At 48.5% G+C, this 21,550-nt stretch overlaps 2 protein-coding genes across 4 annotated transcripts in view; one reads left to right on the top strand and one right to left on the bottom strand.

The window, feature by feature from the left end:
- GORASP1 (golgi reassembly stacking protein 1) overlaps window positions 1-5,991 on the top strand; it is a 7,006-nt gene extending 1,015 nt beyond the window's left edge. For 2 of the 3 annotated variants that reach the window (XM_006770554.2, XM_006770555.2), the window contains exons 3-8: window positions 1,318-1,404; window positions 1,529-1,659; window positions 1,904-2,231; window positions 2,965-3,115; window positions 3,553-3,702; window positions 3,928-5,991. In XM_006770554.2, coding sequence (XP_006770617.1) covers window positions 1,318-1,404; window positions 1,529-1,659; window positions 1,904-2,231; window positions 2,965-3,115; window positions 3,553-3,702; window positions 3,928-4,205 — 1,125 coding nt within the window. In that variant the 3' untranslated portion in view covers window positions 4,206-5,991. The remainder of the gene's footprint in view (window positions 1-1,317; window positions 1,405-1,528; window positions 1,660-1,903; window positions 2,232-2,964; window positions 3,116-3,552; window positions 3,703-3,927) is intronic. The other variant, XM_015568408.1, reaches the window with a different exon arrangement.
- Window positions 5,978-21,550, bottom strand: part of WDR48 (WD repeat domain 48) — a 37,438-nt gene continuing 21,865 nt past the window's right edge. The window contains exons 6-16 of the mRNA XM_015568407.1: window positions 19,868-19,942; window positions 18,896-18,998; window positions 18,012-18,109; window positions 17,483-17,590; window positions 17,068-17,164; window positions 16,335-16,430; window positions 14,100-14,205; window positions 13,115-13,202; window positions 10,139-10,215; window positions 8,345-8,537; window positions 5,978-7,948 (exon numbers count right to left, since the gene is read on the bottom strand). Of these exons, the coding sequence (XP_015423893.1) occupies window positions 7,853-7,948; window positions 8,345-8,537; window positions 10,139-10,215; window positions 13,115-13,202; window positions 14,100-14,205; window positions 16,335-16,430; window positions 17,068-17,164; window positions 17,483-17,590; window positions 18,012-18,109; window positions 18,896-18,998; window positions 19,868-19,942 (1,137 nt within the window). The 3' untranslated portion in view covers window positions 5,978-7,852. The remainder of the gene's footprint in view (window positions 7,949-8,344; window positions 8,538-10,138; window positions 10,216-13,114; window positions 13,203-14,099; window positions 14,206-16,334; window positions 16,431-17,067; window positions 17,165-17,482; window positions 17,591-18,011; window positions 18,110-18,895; window positions 18,999-19,867; window positions 19,943-21,550) is intronic.

Raw genomic sequence — 21,550 nt, forward strand, 5'->3', positions numbered from 1 at the left:
GGTGTGGAACGGTGTGGGGGCAACTGGGACAGGGCCAGTAGCCAGGTGGACTATTGGAGGACTCCCTGAGGGCAGGGTCCTTCTTGCTCCAGTGTCCAGAGAGGGCAGCTCTTTACCTGCATGGCATGCCCTGCCTCTTGTTAGCCGTATGCCTTTGGGCACTTTTGACCCTCTATCCCAGGGTGGGGAACATCCAGCCCGCGGGCCATGTGAGGCCTGCAAGATCGTTTAGTCTGGCCCTGCCAAGGCATGAGCGGGGGCGTTAATTAAATGTTTGGCCAAATAGAGCAGGCTGATTTTTAAGTGGATAATTTTGTGTGGCCCTCGAGTGTCATTATAAATATCCAAATGGCCCTTGGCAGAAAAAAGGTTCCCCACCCCTGCTCTTTACATGGTTTCTTATTTCGAGAGGCGGGGCTGCCACCTACTGGAGGGTGGTGGTGCCGCCGCGGCCGCCTTGGTGTGTTTTTCCGGCTGGTCCTCTGAGACCCTCTGCTCTGGGCTGGCGCCTGGGCCTGAACCTTGTGAGTCTCGGTGACGGCATTGTCACAGACGTTGCTGTCAGTGTCCATCACAGTTACACGTGCACACGTGACATGTGCGCCCACTGATGGTGCCCAAGTTCGCAAGAATGCTTGCTCCCGCAACCTGGTGACAGGAGGGTGCCCGGAGTTGGAAACTGGCTGGCTTTCCAGCCTCCTCTGTTGCTCATCGACTTCTCGGGGAGCCTCTCAACCTCAGACCTACCTCAGCTTGTCCACTAGTGCCACGGGGCGAAGATGGAAATCCCCGTGCATTCCTAGGAGACTGGGATGGGCCAGTGGCTCACGGCTCCTCTAAGGGAGAGGGTGATCCTTATACCCAGTCCTGCCCACTGCCCTCGCCTCCATCCCCTACCCAGGGGTTTTAACAGCCATGCAGTTGGGCACTGACTGTGGGCCAGAGTGTGGTTTTCATCCTTTACCTATATTACTTGTAAAATCTTCTCAGCACCCTATGAGTGAGCACCGCATATCGCAGTCTTAATTGTTGGGAACCTGCAGCTGAGTGGTTAAGTATTTGTCCAGTTGCCCAGCTAGCAGTTGGTGGAGTCAGGAGTTGAACCCAGGGCAGATTCCAGAGCTCAGTGCTGTGAGCCATGCCACGGTGCTGCCCTCTGCTGGGGAGGTAGGGGAATTGGGGGGTAAGGTAGGAGAGTCTGGGCTCCAGGCCTTGGCCTGGGGACAGAGGGCAAGCGTCCTACAGGCTACCTGGAGAGGCAGCTCCGGCCCCTCCTCCACGCCAGTAGTGAGGTGATGGTTCTCTGTTCTCCCCCAGGATGTGGAACCCTCTTCGCCCGCCTCCCTTGCTGGCCTGTGCCCCTACACAGACTATGTGATTGGCTCAGACCAGCTCCTGCAGGAGGTGAGGAACCCGAGGACCAGCCCTCCCCAGACCCCAGAGGGGTGTGGAGATGCGGGTGCTGTCCATGGGAAGTGCCTCCAGTTCCAGCGCTGGGCCAGGGCTCAGGCCCGTGTGTTTGTCCCAGTCTGAGGACTTCTTCACGCTCATCGAGTCCCACGAGGGGAAGCCCTTGAAGCTGATGGTTTATAACTCCGAGTCCGACTCCTGCCGGGAGGTGTCTGTCACTCCCAACGCAGCCTGGGGTGGAGAGGGCAGGTACTTCCGGGAGTCGGAGGGCTGTAGGGTGGGGTCCTGGAGGGGCCCTGGGTGGGCCTGGCTGGTGGGCATGGACCCCGTGATGAGGGGGTGGAGGGCTGGGCCCTAGTTTGGGGATCCTGAAGCTGACCATGGTCCAGGAAGTGTCCTTTTAGCCCCCTCACTGCCATGGGTGGATGGGGGTGGCAGGCATAGGAAAGGCTGTGGGACAACTCCTGGATTGAATGTTTCTGGACTTCGGCAGTCTGGGGTGTGGTATCGGCTACGGGTATCTGCACCGGATCCCAATCCAGCCCCCCAGCTACCACAAGAAGCCACCTGGTGCCCTGCCACCTGGTACCTCGCCACCTGGCACCCCACTACCTGGTGCCCTGCCACCTGGTACCCCATCACCTGGTGGCCCGCCATCTGGTAACCTGCCATCTGGTGCCCTACCACCTGGTACCCCACCACCTGGTGCTCCACCATCTGGTACCTCACCACCTGGTGCCTTGCCACCTGGAACCACCCCCCTGGACTCTCCTGCCCCTCCTGGCCCAGAGATGGGCTCCAGGCAGGGTGACTACTTGGAGGTACGTGGGGAGCACCTGTCGACCAGGGGATGTGGGGAGCTTCATGTGGACAGAAGGCAGAGAGGGTTCTGGAGGCCCTCAGGAGGCCCACCTGCCTGTGGGACCCAGTGGGAACAGGTGGGCCCATTCTGGGACCATGAAACCCCCTCTGGTTCTCCTGCCCCTGAGGTGGGAGGTGAGGCAGTAGTTGTCACTCCCATTTCATGAGTGGGAAACAGGCGTTGGGGCGGGCGGAGCCTGCGCTGTGCCTCGTGAGTCTGTGGAAGGCTGGGCCAGAGGCTGGGCATCAGAGTCCCCGCCGGGCTGGTTGTTGGGCGTGTCTGCAGGAGAGTGCTGGTCTTGTCTTCGTGGCTGTTGAGCAGGTCCCCTGCTGCCTTTACGCACTGGGCTGGTGTCTGGGACCTGTGCCCGGGGCATGGAGGATGGCTTTCAGGCATGCTGGAATTCAGGGAAGGCCCTTTCTCCTTGTGGGTCATTGACGGGGCCCAGCCAGATGGGCACCTGGGCTCCTCACAGTGGCGAGGGTGCTCCCTCTCCGTGTCGGCACTGCGGGGGAGGCCAGCCAGGCCCCTGTCTGACTTCGCATCACCTGTAGAGAGGGACCGACCGCCAAGGCTGTTTGCTCCTTCAGGCAGAGCGATGCTTCTGGGGCAGGTGGGGGCTGGGGGTGAAGCTGGACTACACTGTCCCAACTGCCCTCTCCCTGTGCCCTCTTTTCCCCTGGCTCCCCTAGGCCCTGCTGCAGGCGCCTGGCTCCGCCATAGAGGGACTGCTCCCTGAGCCTGGGCCTCTCAGCTCTGGTGTGCGTGACCTCGGGGAACTGCCGCGGCCCATGGAGACTCCTCTTCAGCCGCCGCCTCCAGTGCAGCGAGTCATGGACCCAGGTAGTGAGCCGGCCCTGGCAAGGAGGGTAGGAACCTGCCACCCTGGTGCTGAAATGGGCCCCAGGCTCAGGCCTGGACTTTGGCAACAGAACCAAAACCTTCCTCAGACCTACTGATCCCTACTCTGTGCCAGGATGGTTGCAGGGGACCTCAGTGTGTAGACGGGGAGGCTACTCTCCAGAAGAGAGGTGCCCGCTCACGGCTGCAGCAAATTGGGGCCAGAGCAGGGTCTGGTCCTTCTGCCACTGTGCCACTCCTGTGATGCCCAATGCCAGGCCCCTTTCTTTCCTTAGAAGCAAGCAGTTGGGGCGGGGGGAACCTCTGGGTTGGGTTGGGGGCATCACCAGGTGCCACAGGAACGGGGCCGAGGGAGCCAGGGGACTGGCCTTGAGCAGGCAGTGTCTTGTGCCAGCAAAGAGCTGTGCCCCTTCCCCTAGGCTTCCTGGACGTGTCAGGCATTTCCCACTTGGACAGCAGTGCCAGCGTCTGGCCCAACCTGCCCTCCTTCCCAGAGCTGACCTCCACCACCGTGCCAGCCGCAGGGCTGGAGGACGTGGGCTCCAGCAGTGGCTCTCACGAGCGTGGCGGTGAGTGGCTTGCACCCGCAGAGGCCTCTGGGAAGGCTGTCCCGTTTCTCCATGGGTCAGAGGCTGGTATGTGGGAGGAATCCGGCCATGTCAAGGTGTTTGTACACTGGCTCTCTCCTCCCCCTCAGTGTCTGGAGTGGGATTTGGAGGTCAGTGGGGTTACTGCCCCGGCCACACGGGCCCCAGGTCCTGCAGGCCTCCTGAGCCCCCTCCTGTGTGTTGCAGGTGAGGCCACGTGGTCTGGATCAGAGTTTGAGGTCTCCTTCCTGGACAGCCCCGGTGCCCAGGCCCAGCAGGACCACCTGCCGCAGCTGACCCTTCCCGACAGCCTCACCTCTGCAGCCTCGCCGGAGGACGGGCTGTCCGCGGAGCTGCTCGAAGCTCAGGCCGAGGAGGAGCCGGCAAGCACAGCAAGTCCAGGTCTCAGGGCGGAAGCCGAGGCAGCCAGCCAGGCCCAGCTCGCTACCCCCGAACAACACCCTGGGCAACGGCAAGGCCCCTGATGGCATCTCCTGAGGCCCAGGTGTGGGGAGGCGGCTCAGGCCACACTACGGGCCCAGCCCCTCGCCTGATCCCAGCCCAGTATGTCCAGCTTCCTGGGCTATGGCTCCGAGTGATGTGTGGGGACTTCTGTAGGTGAAGGGCTCGTGTCCGCTCACCCCACTGGTTTCCAAGAAATGACCTGCCAGCATCTGCGGGATGGTCCTGGTTTTGGGGAATTGAGCCCTTGAGAATCTTAAGCACATCTTTGGGGTGGTAGGGAGCTGGGAGCAGCACCCCAGGGTAAACCAGTTTGGCGGGAGCTGGGGGAGGAGAGGAAGGCTTCTTTGCTGCTCGTGTGGTGCACGGAGCCTTGGTGGTGGGGAGAGAAGGCGTGGGCCTTGGGGAAGGGCATCTTGGCCATGTACGCTGAGGCCCAGTGCTTGCTCCTGCGTGGTCACTGGCTTCCCAGGAAGCAGCAGGGCCCGGGCGTGATCAGGTGTGGCAGTGGGTAAGGGAGGAAGGGGTGGGTGTGGTGTTTGCCTAACTGCTTTGCAGAGCTTGCCTTCCTGCACAGCTGAGCCAGTGCTATCTACTGGAAGGCACCCCAACCCTGGGGACCCTTGAAGCCCCAATTACTGTTTCTTCTGTCACGTGCCCCCAACCCTATGCCACACTGCACAGCTGGCTCAGGTTGACTGACATCTGCCAGTCACAGCTGGAGAAGAGAGGCAGTGAATTTGCCCACCTCTCATGGGAGATGGGTTGGAAATTCTAGAACCTTCAGCAGATACTCACCTGTGCTTAGACCACGATGTTTCTTCTTCCCCTGGGCCGACACCCCACAGACCTAGTATCTCCAGTGTATCCCCTGTCAGCTCCCAAACTTAAACAACAATCTCTTCTACATACACAAGGCACCTGGCTAGCCCCAGTGGTGAGTAAGTTATAAATTTAAATTCACAGTCTCCAAGCCAGTCCTGACACAGCTCCCACCACAAGGGGAAAGGAGAGGCCAGGGCAAGAGTGGGTGAGGGCCCTTCTGTCCTTTCCCAGTGTGTGTGTGCTGTTCCTCCTACCACCAGGTGCCTTGGGAGGCTAAGGCATGCATGGGTCTTGTGCTCTGTCCTGCAGGAAGAGGAGGGCTCACCCAGGCACAGGGTCCTCACCTGCCCCGGCTAGCGTCCCTTGCCTTCCCACACTCTGTGCTCGTTACCGTGAAGGCTGCCTCTGGCCTTGTCCTCTAGTCTCTGTCCACATTGAGTCACCACTGCTGCTTGATTTGTAATGTTCGCATGTACAAGGAAATTCAGAGCTCTTAGGCCCGTCGCACAAGGACGATCAGCTGAAGGTGGCACAGGCCAAGTGTATGGAGGGAGGCCCCCAATTAGCGAACGCTGAGTTTCTAGCACTCTGATCGCACGGACAGCGAGACCTGTCCAGCCCACCAGCGCAGCCACACTGCAGAGCAGGAGGCCTGGGTGCAAGGCCAGCGCCGGGGCCTGCTCCTGGGCTGCCTGGGGGCCCAGCTCCGCCTGCAGAACTGCAGGAAGAACAAGCCCAGGGACTGCTCCGAGGGCAGGTCCCTGCGCTGCAGCCTGGCCCCCTGGCCCCGGCACCCTCGCCCAAGGGTTCTGGTCTTCCTTGCTTCACACGTGCCTCTTCCCAAGTGGCAGGATAAAGTGGATACCAATGCTAATTATTTCCAGGGTAAACAGGAAAACCAGGTTTCTCCATTTCTTTATCATCTGCTCTGAAGGAAAATGACAAGTGAAAAAATAAACATGTACTATGCTTTGAATATTTTAACTAAAGCCTTTATTCTATACAACTGTGAAATACAGATTTTTACCCTTTTGGCATTGCAGACTGTCCACTTTTCTGGAAACTTACTGGTTTGACGGGAAGAAAAGAAAAAAGTACAACCATGCTGGGGTCAGATCTATGACAGAAAGGGAGCACAGCCGCCCCTCGAGGTTCGGGAGCACGGGAGCAGGGCAAGACGGCCCAGCAGCAAAAACCTCCCTTTGGCCCAAGGGCCCCTCATGCAAACACAACAGGGCTGGTAAATGAGTTTGGTGTGTTTTTTGACATGAATTCACGGCTATTGCTAAAAAACGTGCAGCAAAAGTGCACTGTTGTATCCAACAGATAGAAAGGGCTGTTTACAAAAGAAGTGGGCTGCTCTCTGCGTGAGGGAGGGCTCGGTGGAAGTGGGGCTCACGTCCTCAGCCAGCGGCAGTGACCTGTCCACTTCCCAGAGGCGGCTGCCCGCGGTGAGGGAGGCAGGGAGCCCTGTCCCTACAGACGTGCGAATCCCAGTGTCTCAAACAGGAAGGTCTGGACCGAGGCCCATCGGCTGCCTTCAGCTGAACCCGTGAAGACGTAGAAAAGAAACCCTCACCCCCGCCCCAGGCCCTGCTGCGCTGGGCGCCGCTGCACACGAGCTGGGGAGGCCCCTGGCCTGGAAGGAACTGCCTTTGAAGGCACTTGTGCTTCTGGCTCCACACGGGAGGCGTCTCACGTAGTCTGGTTGGGGCAGACCATTGCTCTCGTCTGAATACAAATGACCTTGGGGAGAATCCAAAGTGTTTTTATGCCAAAAGTTGAAGTGTTTATCCCCAATAAGTTATATTCTGTACAAGATCCAAATGATTCTATGAAAGCTTCAGATTGTTAGAAAGAACAGTGAAAAGCAATCTGGATAGAGGTACAACAACAAAAACCTGCATATAAAACTCTGGAAAACAAATATGTATGTTTCCAGGCTATGAATTACCAAAGCAACTCACCATGATATCCTTGCACTGACACCATACATTTTAGGTAGCATTTTAAACGAAGTTAAAACTTCACCACGGTCTTAAGTTTTGATGGTGCCTTGCTGCTTACCACAGCAGGTACCTCTGGTGCCACCTGGCTTTGCCCGTAAATAAAATGACACAGTGGAGGAAGGAGCACGACAGCTGCACCTCCCTGTGGCTGCCGGACAGTCCGGGGCACTGGGGTCAGTGTGGCATCGCTGGGACACAGCGGTCCAAGTGCTATTGCCCAGCCCCTGGAGGTGCCACAGCTCCATCTGCAGGAACACATCTGAGGTGCAGTAGTGGAAACAAGCCCAACACCAGTCATTTATGAAATGGGCTGGCTCTCGAATTGTGCATCAGCAAGTTCCTATTAAAAATAACTGTCTTAAATGGGAACACAATTTGTTTTTAATGACAAACTTGGAAAAAGCCTTCATAGGTACTGCACGAATGGAATGTACTCTCTTAGAAAAGCTACTCAGCACGTGTGAAGTGGAAACACAGTGACAGATATGGCCCTACAGGATGTGTTTCTAACAAGTGCTAACCAAGATAAGGTCCTTGAAATAAAAGGAGGAAGCCAGGCCTGCGCTGGCCTGTCAGTTCTCTGTACATCTCGAGAGACAGTTGGCTGGGGTTCTGCTCTCGGACTCTGCCTCCCTGGGGACAGCTTGCTCTACACAAGGAGACTGGTTTCTATATTACATTTCCATTAGTCACTGCAGTTGAAAGAGAATCTCGGTCCATACCAAATCGGCCATTAGAAGTCTGGCTCCCACTGGGCTCAGTGGGCTTCCTAGGACTACTCTTGGGGCCACAGAGGAAGGTGAGTAAATGGATACCCAGGAGCGCTCGCCCACCCCTCACGTGGACTTCTGCCGGTAATGGAGGGTGAGGTCACCGCCACTCTTCCATATGAAGTGTTTCACTGTCCGCAGGTCCATATTTGGATCCAAAACCTGAACAGCAAAACATAAATTAGAAATGTCAGAGCCTCTGCTATCTAAGGCCTTTACGGTTGCCTCTCACAGGTGATCCAGTGCGCCCTCCCCTTCCCCACCCCCGGGGTGGCAACCCTGGGCGCAGGACACCGTCTCCAGCCTTCCTCGCGAAGGCCTTCAGTGCATCTTGTTTTAAAACAGCTCCACCCACCCCACTTCACATCCTAAACTAACAGAATCTGCTCTGCAAATCAAGATGACCCTGTGTCCTTTCCTTGGGAGACACCCAGAGTTCCTTAGAGCCTCTTTAAGAGCAGAAGCCCCTCCTCCCCCAAAAGGCAACAGACCTGGGAACCATAATCAGACCCCGTGATGTAACTCCGAGCACCGGCCCTGGTCCGCAAGCCCACCTACCTGGTCCTGGCACAGAAGTTCAATTTTCTCCTCTGCCAACACAGCAATATCCTCCTCTTTCTCCTGTTCTCCTGGTTTTTCATTATTAGAGGAGCTAGTGGTTTGCGACTCATTATCCAAGTTGATGATTTTCTCATAAACATGTTCCATGACTTTCCGGACTTGGAGCATGTCGCTAGCAGAAAGTCTATCTCTGTAAAAGGCAAGGGCAGACTTGACATCAGGAAGTCACTGGATATTATCTCTTCCATATTCTTTGGTGTTAACATTTTATAAAGATGAAAACAGACCACAGAATCATAAACCAATACAAGTTTTAGTCATTGCCTTCCGCCATTTTTAGAACTGCCAACCGACCCCCGTGGTGCCCTTTAAGCCATGACGGTGCTGCACCAGAGCGGACACACTAACTGCTCTGGGAGGGAAGGCGGCCCGGGCTCCCAGGCCCATTTCCCCCAGGGCCTGCCTTCCTACAGCTACACCTTGAGTCTCAACCTCCTGCCCCAACTCCACACCCACAAACCCGATAGCTGACTAGGTATCTCCGTTGGCTGTTCCCCAGGAACCTCGAACTCTACATGTCCAAACCTAGATTCATCACCTGCCTCACCCCCAAACCTACTTCCCTTTCTCTGATGTCAGTTAATGGTTGAACCAAGTAGGCTCAGGCTCAAACTCTGAAAGCACCTTGAGTTTAGGGTCATTACATCTAGTGAAGTGAGATCTAGGACAGTGATGGCGAGCCTTTTGAGCTCGGCGTGTCAGCATTTTGAAAAACCCTAACTTAACTCTGGTGCCGTGCCACATCTAGAAATTTTTTGATATTTGCAACCATAGTAAAACAAAGACTTATATTTTTGATATTTATTTTATATATTTAAATGCCATTTAACGAAAAATCAACCAAAAAAATGAGTTTGTGTGTCACCTCTGACACGCGTGTCATAGGTTCGCCATCACTGATCTAGGACTTGCTCCTGTGTGTGTGCAGGCAGGTGGGGGGAGGGTAGGAGGAAGTAGCAGATGAAGCAAATGTTTGGCCGTGTGTGGAGAATGACTGGAAGCTGCTGGATGGGATAATGGGGGTTCATTCTCCTGTTCTTTGTTTTGTGTATGATTGGCAATACCCCCCAACAAAAGGTTTTAAAGTCTTATTCATTTTATTTGCTAGGATATACACCAATGAAACCGCAATTTCTTCTCCGACCTCCCTCTGAAGTTATTTTCCCACCACCCCCACATCCTAGGCTGCAGCACAGAGGTCCTCGCTAGTTTTCAGTTCTTGCGCATGCTTCCACTTCCACTTCCATGTCCCTGATCAAACCATTTCCTGCACCTGGAATATCTCTTGAAGTTCTATCCATCCTTACAGGTCTAGCTCAAATTCCGTGTCCTTCGAGAAGCCTTTCTGGAAAGCTCCAAAAATTCATTTCTTTCCCCTACACTCATGATTTCTTAAGTATCCATAGAAGCAGTTGTTATGGATACACAGGAGCACTCTCCCACCCCTCACGTGGACTTCTGTCAGTAATGGAGGTGAGGTCACATCACTCTTCCATATAAGAGTGTAGGGCACAGATTATGGCAAGAGACAAAATCCATGTCTTATTTTTGAACATCTGTAGCTTACCACAGTAGGTACTTGGTAAATGGTTAAACTGTATGAAGTGATATTATAAAACTAGCCTTATATCTAGTCCTTGCCTCCTCTGCTATAAAAGCAATCATAAGGAATAAAAAACCTGTCTGGTAATTAATTAGATAAAAGCATCACATGACAGTACATTTACTTACTTTTTTAAGGTTTTTGCTCCTGAAGATGCATGAGGTTGGAGGTAGAAAGGAATTTTGTTGAATTTGGGCATATTTTTCTGAAATATTAAAAGTAAAAAATGGCATCATAGTTTCTATTAACTGATAGATTAAAATGATGTCAATAGGAGAACATGATTTACAAGTTAATAGTTGTTTTACAATTAAAAGTCACTTTCTATGAAATTTACTTTTCATGCTTAGCTATCAAATGATCTAAGTCAGCCTTAGACAAAATGTATCAGAAAAGTATAATGTTCAGTTTTATAATAAAAGATTATATGTAATGTCAGTGGCAATATGGCAAAAGAGACAAACATGGCTCTTTTCAAATAACAATTCAAGGTATTAAAGGGAGACAAATTTTATTTTAATTCGTGAAGCCATACAAACCGAAATCTAAATTCTACATTAAACTATTAAGGCTGATCCCTAAAGGCCCAAACAAAAAATTAAGTGCCTTAAGAGAGACCCATAACATTTGTCTTTGAGCAAAACCATACTCTACGCTGGTGAGGCCCCTCATGCGATGGAAAGGCCACCAGGCCCTCCCACGCTCCTTCCCTCTGACGTCAGAGGGCTGAGGTTTTGCACAAGAGTGGAAACTTCAGCCAACTAGCTAGACTTCTACCGTGAAGTAAACCACATACTTAGTGAAAGATAAAACTAACTGGTCATCTTTTCTCTGGGTCTCAATCCCCTCCGAGCCTCCATGCCTGGCCCATCCAGATGTCTCCTCTCAGGAATAAGCCACAGGCCTAAAGTATGCCAGGTGAGTTGCACACTCAAAGGAGTAGTGGTTTATGGGGGAGCTCGGACTTGGAGACGACCACAGAATACCCACCAGGTGTCACACTGGCGTGGAGGTGGTATATCTGGGACAGAAAATCCTTTCTGAAGGTTCTAGAGATTAAATCTCTTTTCATATGGCTTTAGGGGTATACAAAATAGGTCAACAGCACAGAAGAGAGTCTAGAAACAGACCCATGTGTATGCAGAAATTTAGTATATGATAAAGACAGCATTTCAAATTAGTAGAAAAAGGATAGATGATTTAAAAATTGTGTTGGCACACTGGCTATTGTCCATTTGTAGAAAGTTAGCATCCTACTTCATACCAAACAAAATAACTAATAGATTAAAGACCTAGACATAAACAATTATCATAAACATACTAGAGAATACAGGAAAACATTTTTGCTACATAAGCAAGACATGAAACTCAGAACCATAAAGTGTCAATCTGATTATATAAAATTAAAACTTTTTGCCTGACAAAAATACCACGAACAAAGTAAAAATTCAATTAAGAGAGATAATAGTCAAAGAGTTAATATTTAATATGATGCGCTCCTATAAATTAATAAGAAGGAGAAATAACCCAATAGAGAAATAAGTAAATAACACATGCAATTCACAGAAGAAATAGAAATGGCCAATATGAAAAGATACTTAACCTCACTACAAATTAAAAAAAACACCCAAATTATATTAAAACAATGAGATCATATTTGTCTGTCTTTTAGCAAAGATTGAAAGTACCCAGTGTGGGTGAGGGTGTGGGCACGCATACACTGTGGAGAGAGTGCGAACTGGTACAGCCTTGTGCAGGGCAATTTGCCGATATCTATCAAAATTTAAAATGTGCATACCCTTTGATCCAGCAATTCCACTTCTAGGAATTTATCCTAAAAAGTACACAAAGTTATATGTACAAGGATGTTCACTGAAGCATTGTTTGTAATAGAAAACATTGGAAACAACCTAAGTGCCCATTAATAGGGTACTGGTTAAATAAATTATGGTACATTTATACAAGGGAATAGTATACAGTCATTTACAAGAAATGATCCAATCTGTAGAGTCATGAAAAAATGCTCAAGATAAATTTTTAAGTAAAAACAAAAACAAAACAAAAAACCACCAAGTTGCAGAACAGTATGCATAACAGATCTTGTGAAAATAAAACAAGCTACATGTAGGTAATATATGCTGATGTAGCATAGAAAAAAGCATTAAAGGCTCTGCACTAAACTAGTAACAGTTATTACCTCTGGGGAGAAGGACAGGGGGCAAATGGAAGAGAAGGAGTGATTGAGAAAGGGATGGGAGTTTCACTATTCATTTATGTTCTTTAATAAGCATATATTATTTTTATAGTTAAAAACCAATACAGATATCCACAGATGAATACCAATGCTACTTCTGCAACTTAGAACTACAGGGAAGCAGAAGAGGATTCTACCTGGCAGTATAGTTTTTACTTAATGAATTTATTTACAAAAAGTGAGACTGTAGAGGGATGAGGGTCCTCGGGCAGGGGCCTGGAGAGCTCTGTATATAGGGCTGGGAGACAAGGGACCCTCCAGGTGGAAGGGTGCTTTGTAATCACATAAAGTAAAAAGGGAGTTACAACCACTCCCTCCTCCATCCTCGATTAAAAAGACGTCTCTGAGGTGAATGGGGAGCCCAGAACTTAAGGGTGTTGGAGGGTTCCACATGTGCCAGGGTTGAAGGGGTGTCACTGGCACCAGGCGGCTCCTGCATCAGCTGGTAGAACTGCACGTAGCCCTCACTGGGTGCCGCCTGGTTTTCACTGACAGGAGACACAGAAGTCACTGTGGACATGCCAACCAGTCTGGCACCGGCGCAGGGCTGTGTAGTGGCTGCAAAGGGCTTAGAGCTGACACACGGGGCTCCCGGCTCTGTCCCTGGCACAGCTCCCGAGGCTCCGTGGCTGCAGCGGGAGGGCCACTCCTACTGCACTCTTCCTGACGGAGCCTCGGGAGGCGGAGCAGGAGGATTCGGGGACGGCTGTCCTGTCAGCTTTCTGGGATTTGTTTTCTCTGGCAATCTAGTTTTTATGACACTTTCAGGTTACACAGTCTGAAGCAGTTCTGAACTTGCTTCAGGATTTGGAAAAAACACAAGGGCGAAGGGGGGCTGGAGGACACTTACATCCACAGTGATGTCAATTACCCATTGCGGCACCGTCTCGTTGAGGAGCATGGACTCGGTCTCCCCTCCGGAATCCCGGCAGAGCAGCCTAAACAGAGCCATCAGGGAGTGAGTGACACGACAGCAGATGACAGAATCACTGTCATAAACACTAGACAAAGGGACAGGGCCTTACAGAGTTCATTCAGGACAACACACTGAGCTGAGGAAAGAAGTGCAGCCAGCCGGGATGGCTCACTCAGCTGGAGCGGGAGCAGACTCCGGGCCCAGCAGCACCAGCGCTGCCTGAGTCCCTGCGTAATGCGGGAAGCCTGTGTGTAGGCAAAGCCCTCGAGAAAGTTCCCCTGCCAGCGCTGCAGCCCCCCACACAGGCCTCCCCACGGAGCAGGGCAGGGTATTTTGGTAACACACTCAGGAAACCACCATAAAGGCAGAGAATGCTGTGCTCAAGGGCAATACAAGCCCCTTTCTTACTTATGGCCCTACAGACGGCTCTCGTGCACTCTCCCCATCACTCTAGCAGGCCTTGCTGGCAACGTGTAGGTAAGGCCAGTATAGCTCTTTCCTGAAGGGACACACGCAGGCCAGCCTCACACCTCAGATCAGGCCATCGCTGGGCCCAACAATTCCCAGGAGCAGCCTGGTCCCTCCTGCCTGACCCAGCCTGTGGGCAGTCACCTACTCTGATGCTGTCCCTGTCCTGTGGACAGGGACTTCTGGTGCTGCCCTCTTTACTGCTGACCCCGGCAGTCATGCTGAATAAGTGTAAGTGAGTTTCCTGCAGACACCACCGGGGAAGCTGCCTCAGGCAAGGTGTCGACCTCATTTAACAGCAGAGGCTCAGCTCTCAGAACAGTGGTCTAATAGCATCACTTAACTCTCTCACTGAGATGAGAAGCTTCCCAAGCCCTGACACCTCCAGTGATAATTAACCATTTGTAGCCTCCGCTTCCTTAGACATGCCTCCAGCCCTCCGTGCTCATACCTGAACAGTGTGCGGCCTCCTGCTTCACCAAAGATCACGGGGGTGTGGGGGGGCACTTGGAAATAGCCATTCCCCTTCTGTACGCGGTTCTCCTGCTCCCCATTTACTAGGAAAAGATACAGATGGTGTCAGATGCGGAGTTAGTGCAACGAACAGATTCTAAACATTATGTTTACCCAGGCTTCAAACACTGCAATATTTTTAAAGTTAAAAGTCCTTTAAGTTGGCCAGGGTAAAAAATAAAGGCAAAAAACAAACCAAGTCAAATTCCTGAAAGTAAGAAATACTTGGTATAGTAACTTGTGATGTGCCCCATGAAAAATGACTGCATTTCAGAGGGTTTTAGTAGAAGAGATTAATGTTTGAGATTTGAAGCAAAAACATAACCATCTACTTGAACCACAGGGGAGTCTAGGAAAGTGTGTTTATAAATGGTAATCTGGTGTGTGTTTTCAGTAGAACTCCAAGCTTGGAAAAATTTCTTGGGTCAGAAAAAAATTATTTTCATGGCGGCCAGAACTAATGGCAGAGGGATCAGTGAAAAATAAAATCCCCAGCGAGGTCATACTCTTGTTCATAGTGTTCTCTGCAGATTTCATTTCACTGTTTTCTCTGTAATCTTTGGACCCAAGTGCAGTTAACCCCCACTCAGGTGCCAACTTGCTCATGAATTTCCCCAATGAATCCGGAAGCAGCCCTATCCTCTGAAATCCTACAGCACCTTCAGAGCCGCTCCCATGACACTCAGCACTTCTCCCTGGACTCAGAATGCTTCGTGCAGGTAGCTCTCTGCCCAGCAGAACGTCAGTCCTTGCAGGACAGGGTCCGTGCCCATTTATCTGCATTATCCCCACCTATAACTTACTAGAGGCCCGAGTACTTGAGCTCAATAATATAATCTAAGCAACTCCCGAGTATCCGCTGAGCACAGAGCAGGTACAGCAGGTTACCAGACAGGCGGACACTATAGTGTCCTGAGCTCTGGCTGGGGAGGTGGGCGGGCCCTGCCCTGCTTTACTGTGGCACTTTGACTTGAAGAATGACTTGGGGTTTCCTGGGACTTCTTCCCCCAACCCAAACCTGGATCCAAGAGGTGCCGACAGTAGCACCGTTTCTTCACTAATCTTTATCGGACACTTGGGCCTCTGAGGGCATCCTGTCTGTGATGAAGGAGGACAAGCGGAGACCAGGACAGGACAAGCCCACAGCTACACCGCTGATAAATGGCAGAGCCATACCAGAGCCTTGCTTTCTCAACCCTCGGTGGAGAGATCTGTCCACTGAGTTTCTCTGGGTCCCAGCCCACTGTGCCATTCTGATGGGGAGGTGACATAAAAGAAAAGCCACATGGGGGACCAGTGCCCTCTCTCTGGCAGGGACATCAGAAGACTGGCTTTCAAGGAACATGCCATGCTTACAAAAGAGATTTAAAGTCCAAAAATCATTCTGGATGAGTCATCAGCAGAGCGAAGTCCCTGCTAGGTGCGCATCACTGCTGACCCCCAGAAGCGGGCCGTCCGCAGCAGACTCCAGGCAACTCAGAATCCTCAGCAGAGTGGGCCCTCAGTAGGTGGGACAAAGGCTGTAGGTTACACATGAGCTATCAAATTTTAAGATCTTTCCTGCCCTTTCTTTAATCAGACTGAGCCTATGAGAAGGTTGCTGCCCCTGACTGTGGCACACAGAGTCTTTGAATGTCCTCAAGGGCATTTATTCTTTATATAGACGTGTTCCCTTTTCCTGACACTTCTGAGTTGGAATTTGATTTTTTTGAAACATTCAGAGCCAAGATCAGGCAGATCGTCAGACTAGGTAATACCAACATTTCAGGCCAACGTGAAATAGGACAATACAAGGCCAACCTGGCTTTCTGATGCAGCTAACTAGCTGGGCTTGACGGTAAGTCCAGCAGGTCCATGGATACCCTGGGAAGCAGCTTCAGCATAAGCCTGCTAAGCTGTCTACTTTTAAGGACAAAGGTCATGTGAATATACAGGGTTGATTCTCGCTATATGGAGCAGTTTCACTGATTGAAAGTTCCTTGGATTTTCAGTGAAGACTGGATGGACGTTCCTTCTTTGGGATGTGGAAGGGAAGGCAATAAATTGGGCACATCACAAATATTATGTCACAATTTAGCAAATGCTTAAAATGTTTCTTAAAATAACCACCAGTCTAAGTCTGTTTAACTTCTGAGTAACTGTTAACCATTTATCCCGACGTAAAAGCACGGACCATGGTTTACTTCATTGTCTTCTTCGTCTGTGGGATTCACATGTGTTCTAGGCCAATATTCTAGGAGTGCCTGCAGCAAAAGTCCTCCTAAGTTCACTGCAACAGAGTAAATTAAAGAGAAAAAAATGGAAAAGAGAATTACTCGTTTTTACCTAAAAATAGAGGGAAAGAAATAAAAACAAGTTTCCACATATTCTGATGTTAAATTCTTTTTCCTAATCCTCACCTGAGGATATGTTTTTATTGCTTTTACAGAAAGGAGAGAGAGAGAGAGAGAGAGAGAGAGAGAGAGGTGTGTGTGAGAGAGAAACACATGTGTCCCGACTGGGGATCAAACCCACAACCCTGTGGTGTATGGGACGACACTGCACCCACCCAAGCCACCTGGCCAAAGCCTGATGTTAAATTCTTAACCCAATGCCAATGATGTTTAAAAGCAAGATTTCAGAGATTTTGCCAAGTCTATTAAAATTTTATCTTTGAATGTTTAAAGCAGTGGTAATATGGAGCAAACGTATTCTATTCAGATACAGCCATTCTTTAAAAGGCTATTTCATATGAAGCCACTAGAATGGTATTTGTGTACATCGGGTACATGCTACACTCTTAGGAAAATCCTGACCAAAGACAGCATCAACACAACAGAACAGACTCTTAGAAAGATGAGCACAAGGAGGGAGCACAGACCCCCCTTCTCTTTCGCAAGGAGGAGGAGAAGGAAGGACACACTCACGTTTTGGATCTGACCCGTCAGGGCTGCTGAAGCCGGCATCTTTGGCAGAAACCCAGGCAGCGAAACAGTCGCTCTCGTCCAGAGTAATAGTCAGCATCTGCCAGAAGCAAACGTTGTTAGCGGCATGCCGTTCGGAGACACTCTCCTAACGCGTGTCTAAACCTTTGTTTGTGCTGCTTAACTGAAGTGCTAAGCACAGATTCAGAACCAAAAAGTGTTTCATGCAGTTCTATGCAACTGCAGTTTAATTTACTAGGACTCCAAAAGATATTTAAACTACATTTTGCAAGAATTAATAATTTTTTCCCTTTCACACTTAAAAACATAGGACCCTGTAATTAATGATACTTAATTTTGAGCTACGTTAGAAATTTTCAACTATCCCAAATTGCATAGGTACCAATTGTGAACTTACCCCTGTTTTTAAGTCTACTGAGAACCAATTTGGTACATACACCATCTTAAACCTTTTTTTAATTTCATCTTCAAAATCCACTTTGCCCAGATCTTCCACTTTACTTGCCTATACATAAAAAAGAAAGTATAATAATTAAGTGGCAACTTAATTTGATTCTGACTTAGCTACTCAAAATTTTACACATTTTCACATGTTGCCTATTAATATGGAGTCTAAAACATTTTAAAAAGAAATGGTCAAACATTTTTATTTTAGAGCGGTTACCTTTAAATAACTATTACAATATTAAATTAACCCCTCCCCCCCCAAAAAAAATATTCGTTTTGGAAACTATAGCCTTATCTAATATTCACGTAAGAAAGTATCTACTCCCCAAATAAAGTATTATTGAAACTAAATCTTAATTTATATACTTATTATCTTGGTGTATGTCTATCTATTTATCTATATCTATGTATATCTATATCATAAAAAATAAGTGGGATACATCAACCAGTATCATATATTTAATATAAAAGATACTCACCTTCAATACGTCCCAATATGCCACATTGTTATTGGTATCTTTTGTTAATATATGTCTCTTATCATTCAGAATGTGGCACTGAATAATACTGGCACCGCCTAAAGGAGAAAAACCCACACAATTAGCAGAACAATCCTTCTACTACATTTAAATTCACTATGCGGCAGTAACTGTGAACTGGTATCTAATAGAACAGAAATCATACTAGCTCCTCAGGAAGAAGAAGGCAAATCAGAAGACTATGTCATTATATCTAAGGCAATTTAAGGACAATCAAACAAAAACAGTCTGGTTTTAATACAGATTATAGATGAAAAGAATCCTCACTTCAACACGGGGTTACTAGTAGAAACTGTTAAGGGCAGACAGTTTTACCCGCTGGGAAAGTCCAAATGATGACAGGAAACCTTTAAATGAGCCCCATCTCTCATCAACTTTTGCTTCCTATCTTCCTTCTCTTTATGCTCCTGCAGGAACATTGTTCTTGGATGTGCCATTCAATATTCTAATCCCAAGCTGTGACATTAAAGTTAGAGGTGCCATTACAGCTGTAGTCTGTAGAATTCTAGGACCAGATCTGGCTTTTCTGGCTGGTGCTAAAAGACAACACTAAACTCTATATATTTTTCAGAATGGCTGTTGGCTTTACCAAGACCGGGACTACCCTGATGCTGGGTAAAAAGATTAATTAAAGAAAGCTCACATTTTGAAGTCACCAAATAGCAGTTTTTAAAAGCTTTCTCCTATTAAAAACAAATCAAAATGCTATTATGAGTCTTTTGTTGACATCAGAATTACATTTAAAGGAAGGTCATCTCCTCCATTTCTGTCAATCTCTTAGTAACTACAATTAATCTCCACAATCTTCCAATTTCCTTACTCACCTTTAATAACCTGGTCAGGTTGTGTACAAAGGGGTGTTATAGGATTTGTACAGTCATTGTCATAATCTCCAGAGGCTCTAAAGTTGTGAATTCCCTTCAATGTCTGAAGGAACAAAATTTATTATTTAATCATTTTATGCTTTATAAGCTTTGCCAATCTGTTTAAAGTGGCAGGAAAAACAAAGAACAAACAAATGAGAACAACCCAACAATAAAAACATCAGCCAAAAAATACAGAGTGACAAAGTATGATTATCTACCATGATTTAAAAAACCCAAACGAACACTAAGAAGGGAATGTCTTTTTGGAGAGAACAGCAGGCATTCTTCCGGGTAAACTATGTTGATCGCAAATTAGCACAATGAAATTTAGACAAGAAACGTAACATTTGTTACAGTACAGAGACAGACCACTTGACCTGCATAATAAACAGGAATAAATATAAACACTTGCTCTTTTGTTATCCATGAACAGTCTGGTAAGAAAATTTATAAAGTCTTCAATTAAGATTTAAGCATTAATAGTACTTTTGATGACTTCTCTCTCACCATCCTCTTATTTCTCTCCCTGTTTTTCATGCTATGAAGAAAGAGGAAATGAGTCTGAAAGCACAGTTTTCTGTTTGGAGAAACAGAAGCCTAACCAGTTTCCCTGCTGTGCTGGTACTGGGTTGCCTATTTTCAAATGCAGCTCCATGAGGTCAGAGCTGAACTAAATCTACTGGCTGTATCAGGCCACAGCTTAGGCATGTCACGTATATGTCTTGGCTTCTGACAAAGACATCGAAGCGTCGTTTTGACCACTACCTTACTTTCTGTGCAACCCTTAGGCCCACACCGGCATTCATAGGGGCTTTCAGATTTTTGCGCTGTTGAAAGGCATGCCGAGCCAGGCTCATACTGCACATTGCTACTGGGTCTAATCCTTTATCAGCTTCTAATCCTTAGGCAGCTGTACAATGGCTCACTTACCCATTTATTTACTGTAGATTTCGTTGTTGCAACCCAGATTGCAGGAGGCGGATCAGCTGATCTATCAAGCTCCATCTGAAAACAACCCACAAAAATACCGCGGTGTGGAATGCTGGCTCTTCTGAGCTGCCAGGACCAGCTCTACATTATCAAATAACTCCTCCATTCAGCACTGTGTGTTGACTACACCATGGCACGTGTTAAAAGCTAGGGATTCAACAAATGAATGAGGGAGTCTGTGCTAAAGAAATTCATGACCCTATAAAAGCGTAGCAGCAGTGACTTCTCACCAAAAAGAATGGCTTAAAGGTTTAAGTGTGGTTAGGTTAAGGCAGGGGTGGGGAACCTTTTTTTCTGCCAAGAGCCATTTATAACATCATTTGAGGGCCACACAAAATTATCAACTTAAAATTAGCCTGCTATATTTGGTCAAACATTTAATTAACTCACACCTAATGCCTCAGCAGGGCCAGACCCAATGATTTGTGGGCCTTACATGGCCTGTGGGCTGGACGTTTCCCACCCCTGATTTAAGGGATCTAAATGGGTATAGGCCAAAGGATGACTTATCAGAATTTTTTTGTTTTGCTACCCTTTTTTATGTTCTTAATAACAAAGAAAGGGATTTATTTTTCTCTTTGAAAATGTTAGTAGTAAAAATATAACACAGCAAAAGTGAAAAGTACCCCACATAATCTACCCCCTCACCCAAGGATACTGCACTTGTGAACAGTTTACTGTGTGCCCTTCTGTATTTTTAAAATACTAAATGTATGCCTTAGCTGGTTTGGCTTAATGGCTAGAGCGTCAACCTGCAGACTAAAGGGTCCCAGGTTCAATTCCGGTCAAGGGCACGTGCCTAGGTTGCGGGCTCAACCCCCAGTGGGGAGCATGCAGGAGGCAGTCAATCAAAAATTCTCTCATTATTGATGTTTCCATCTCTCTCTCCTTCTTCCTTCCTCTCTGAAATTAATAAAAATATATTAAAAAAATACTGAATGTATAAAATATATAAATGTCCATATATCATGCAACGGGAATCACTCTGCATTAGCCCACTGTTCTTCCTGTACCAGGAAACCGCAGGACTGGAGCTGCGGGGACAGGGCCTGACTCTTAGCAAGCTGGGATCCTCTTCAGTTCAGACTGACGCTCCTTGTAACACACGGCTGTCTGTGCTAAGGTCTTTCTCCAGCCAAGAGACCCTGGCAGCTGCAGGACCCACAGTGCAGTGTTCTCTTCCCCACCTGTCACCCCATCAGCTGCTTCCTGCACACATGCTGTGTCTGTGATGGCAGCCCTAACTCGCTTGCTGTTCTCTAAAGCATTACTGGTTTGTCCATTAGGACGTGCCCTCTACCTTAGAGAACTGCACTCAGCCAGACCACAGGCATCCTCTCAACGTCTCCTCGACCTCTGTTCCCTGTTGTAGTCCCTCCTCCTATGCTGTGGTCTGGGTGTCAGATGTCACTCAGCTTCACAGATGGGTATTTGCAGTTGTTTCTTGCTTTCCCTGATGTTTGCAGATGATTTCTGAGAAGACAGGGCAGTCTGTCTGTATGCTCCCTTTGAAGTTCCTCGCTGTGTTTCAGTGTGCAGTTCTAGGACTATCAGTGAGGCTGGACATCTGTCCCATGATGCCTGGCCATTTTTTAGCCTAGGCTCTACTTCTAATATATGTCA

This window comes from Myotis davidii, unplaced genomic scaffold, assembly GCF_000327345.1.
Source record: "Myotis davidii unplaced genomic scaffold, ASM32734v1 scaffold663, whole genome shotgun sequence".
Taxonomy (NCBI): Eukaryota; Metazoa; Chordata; class Mammalia; order Chiroptera; family Vespertilionidae; genus Myotis; species Myotis davidii.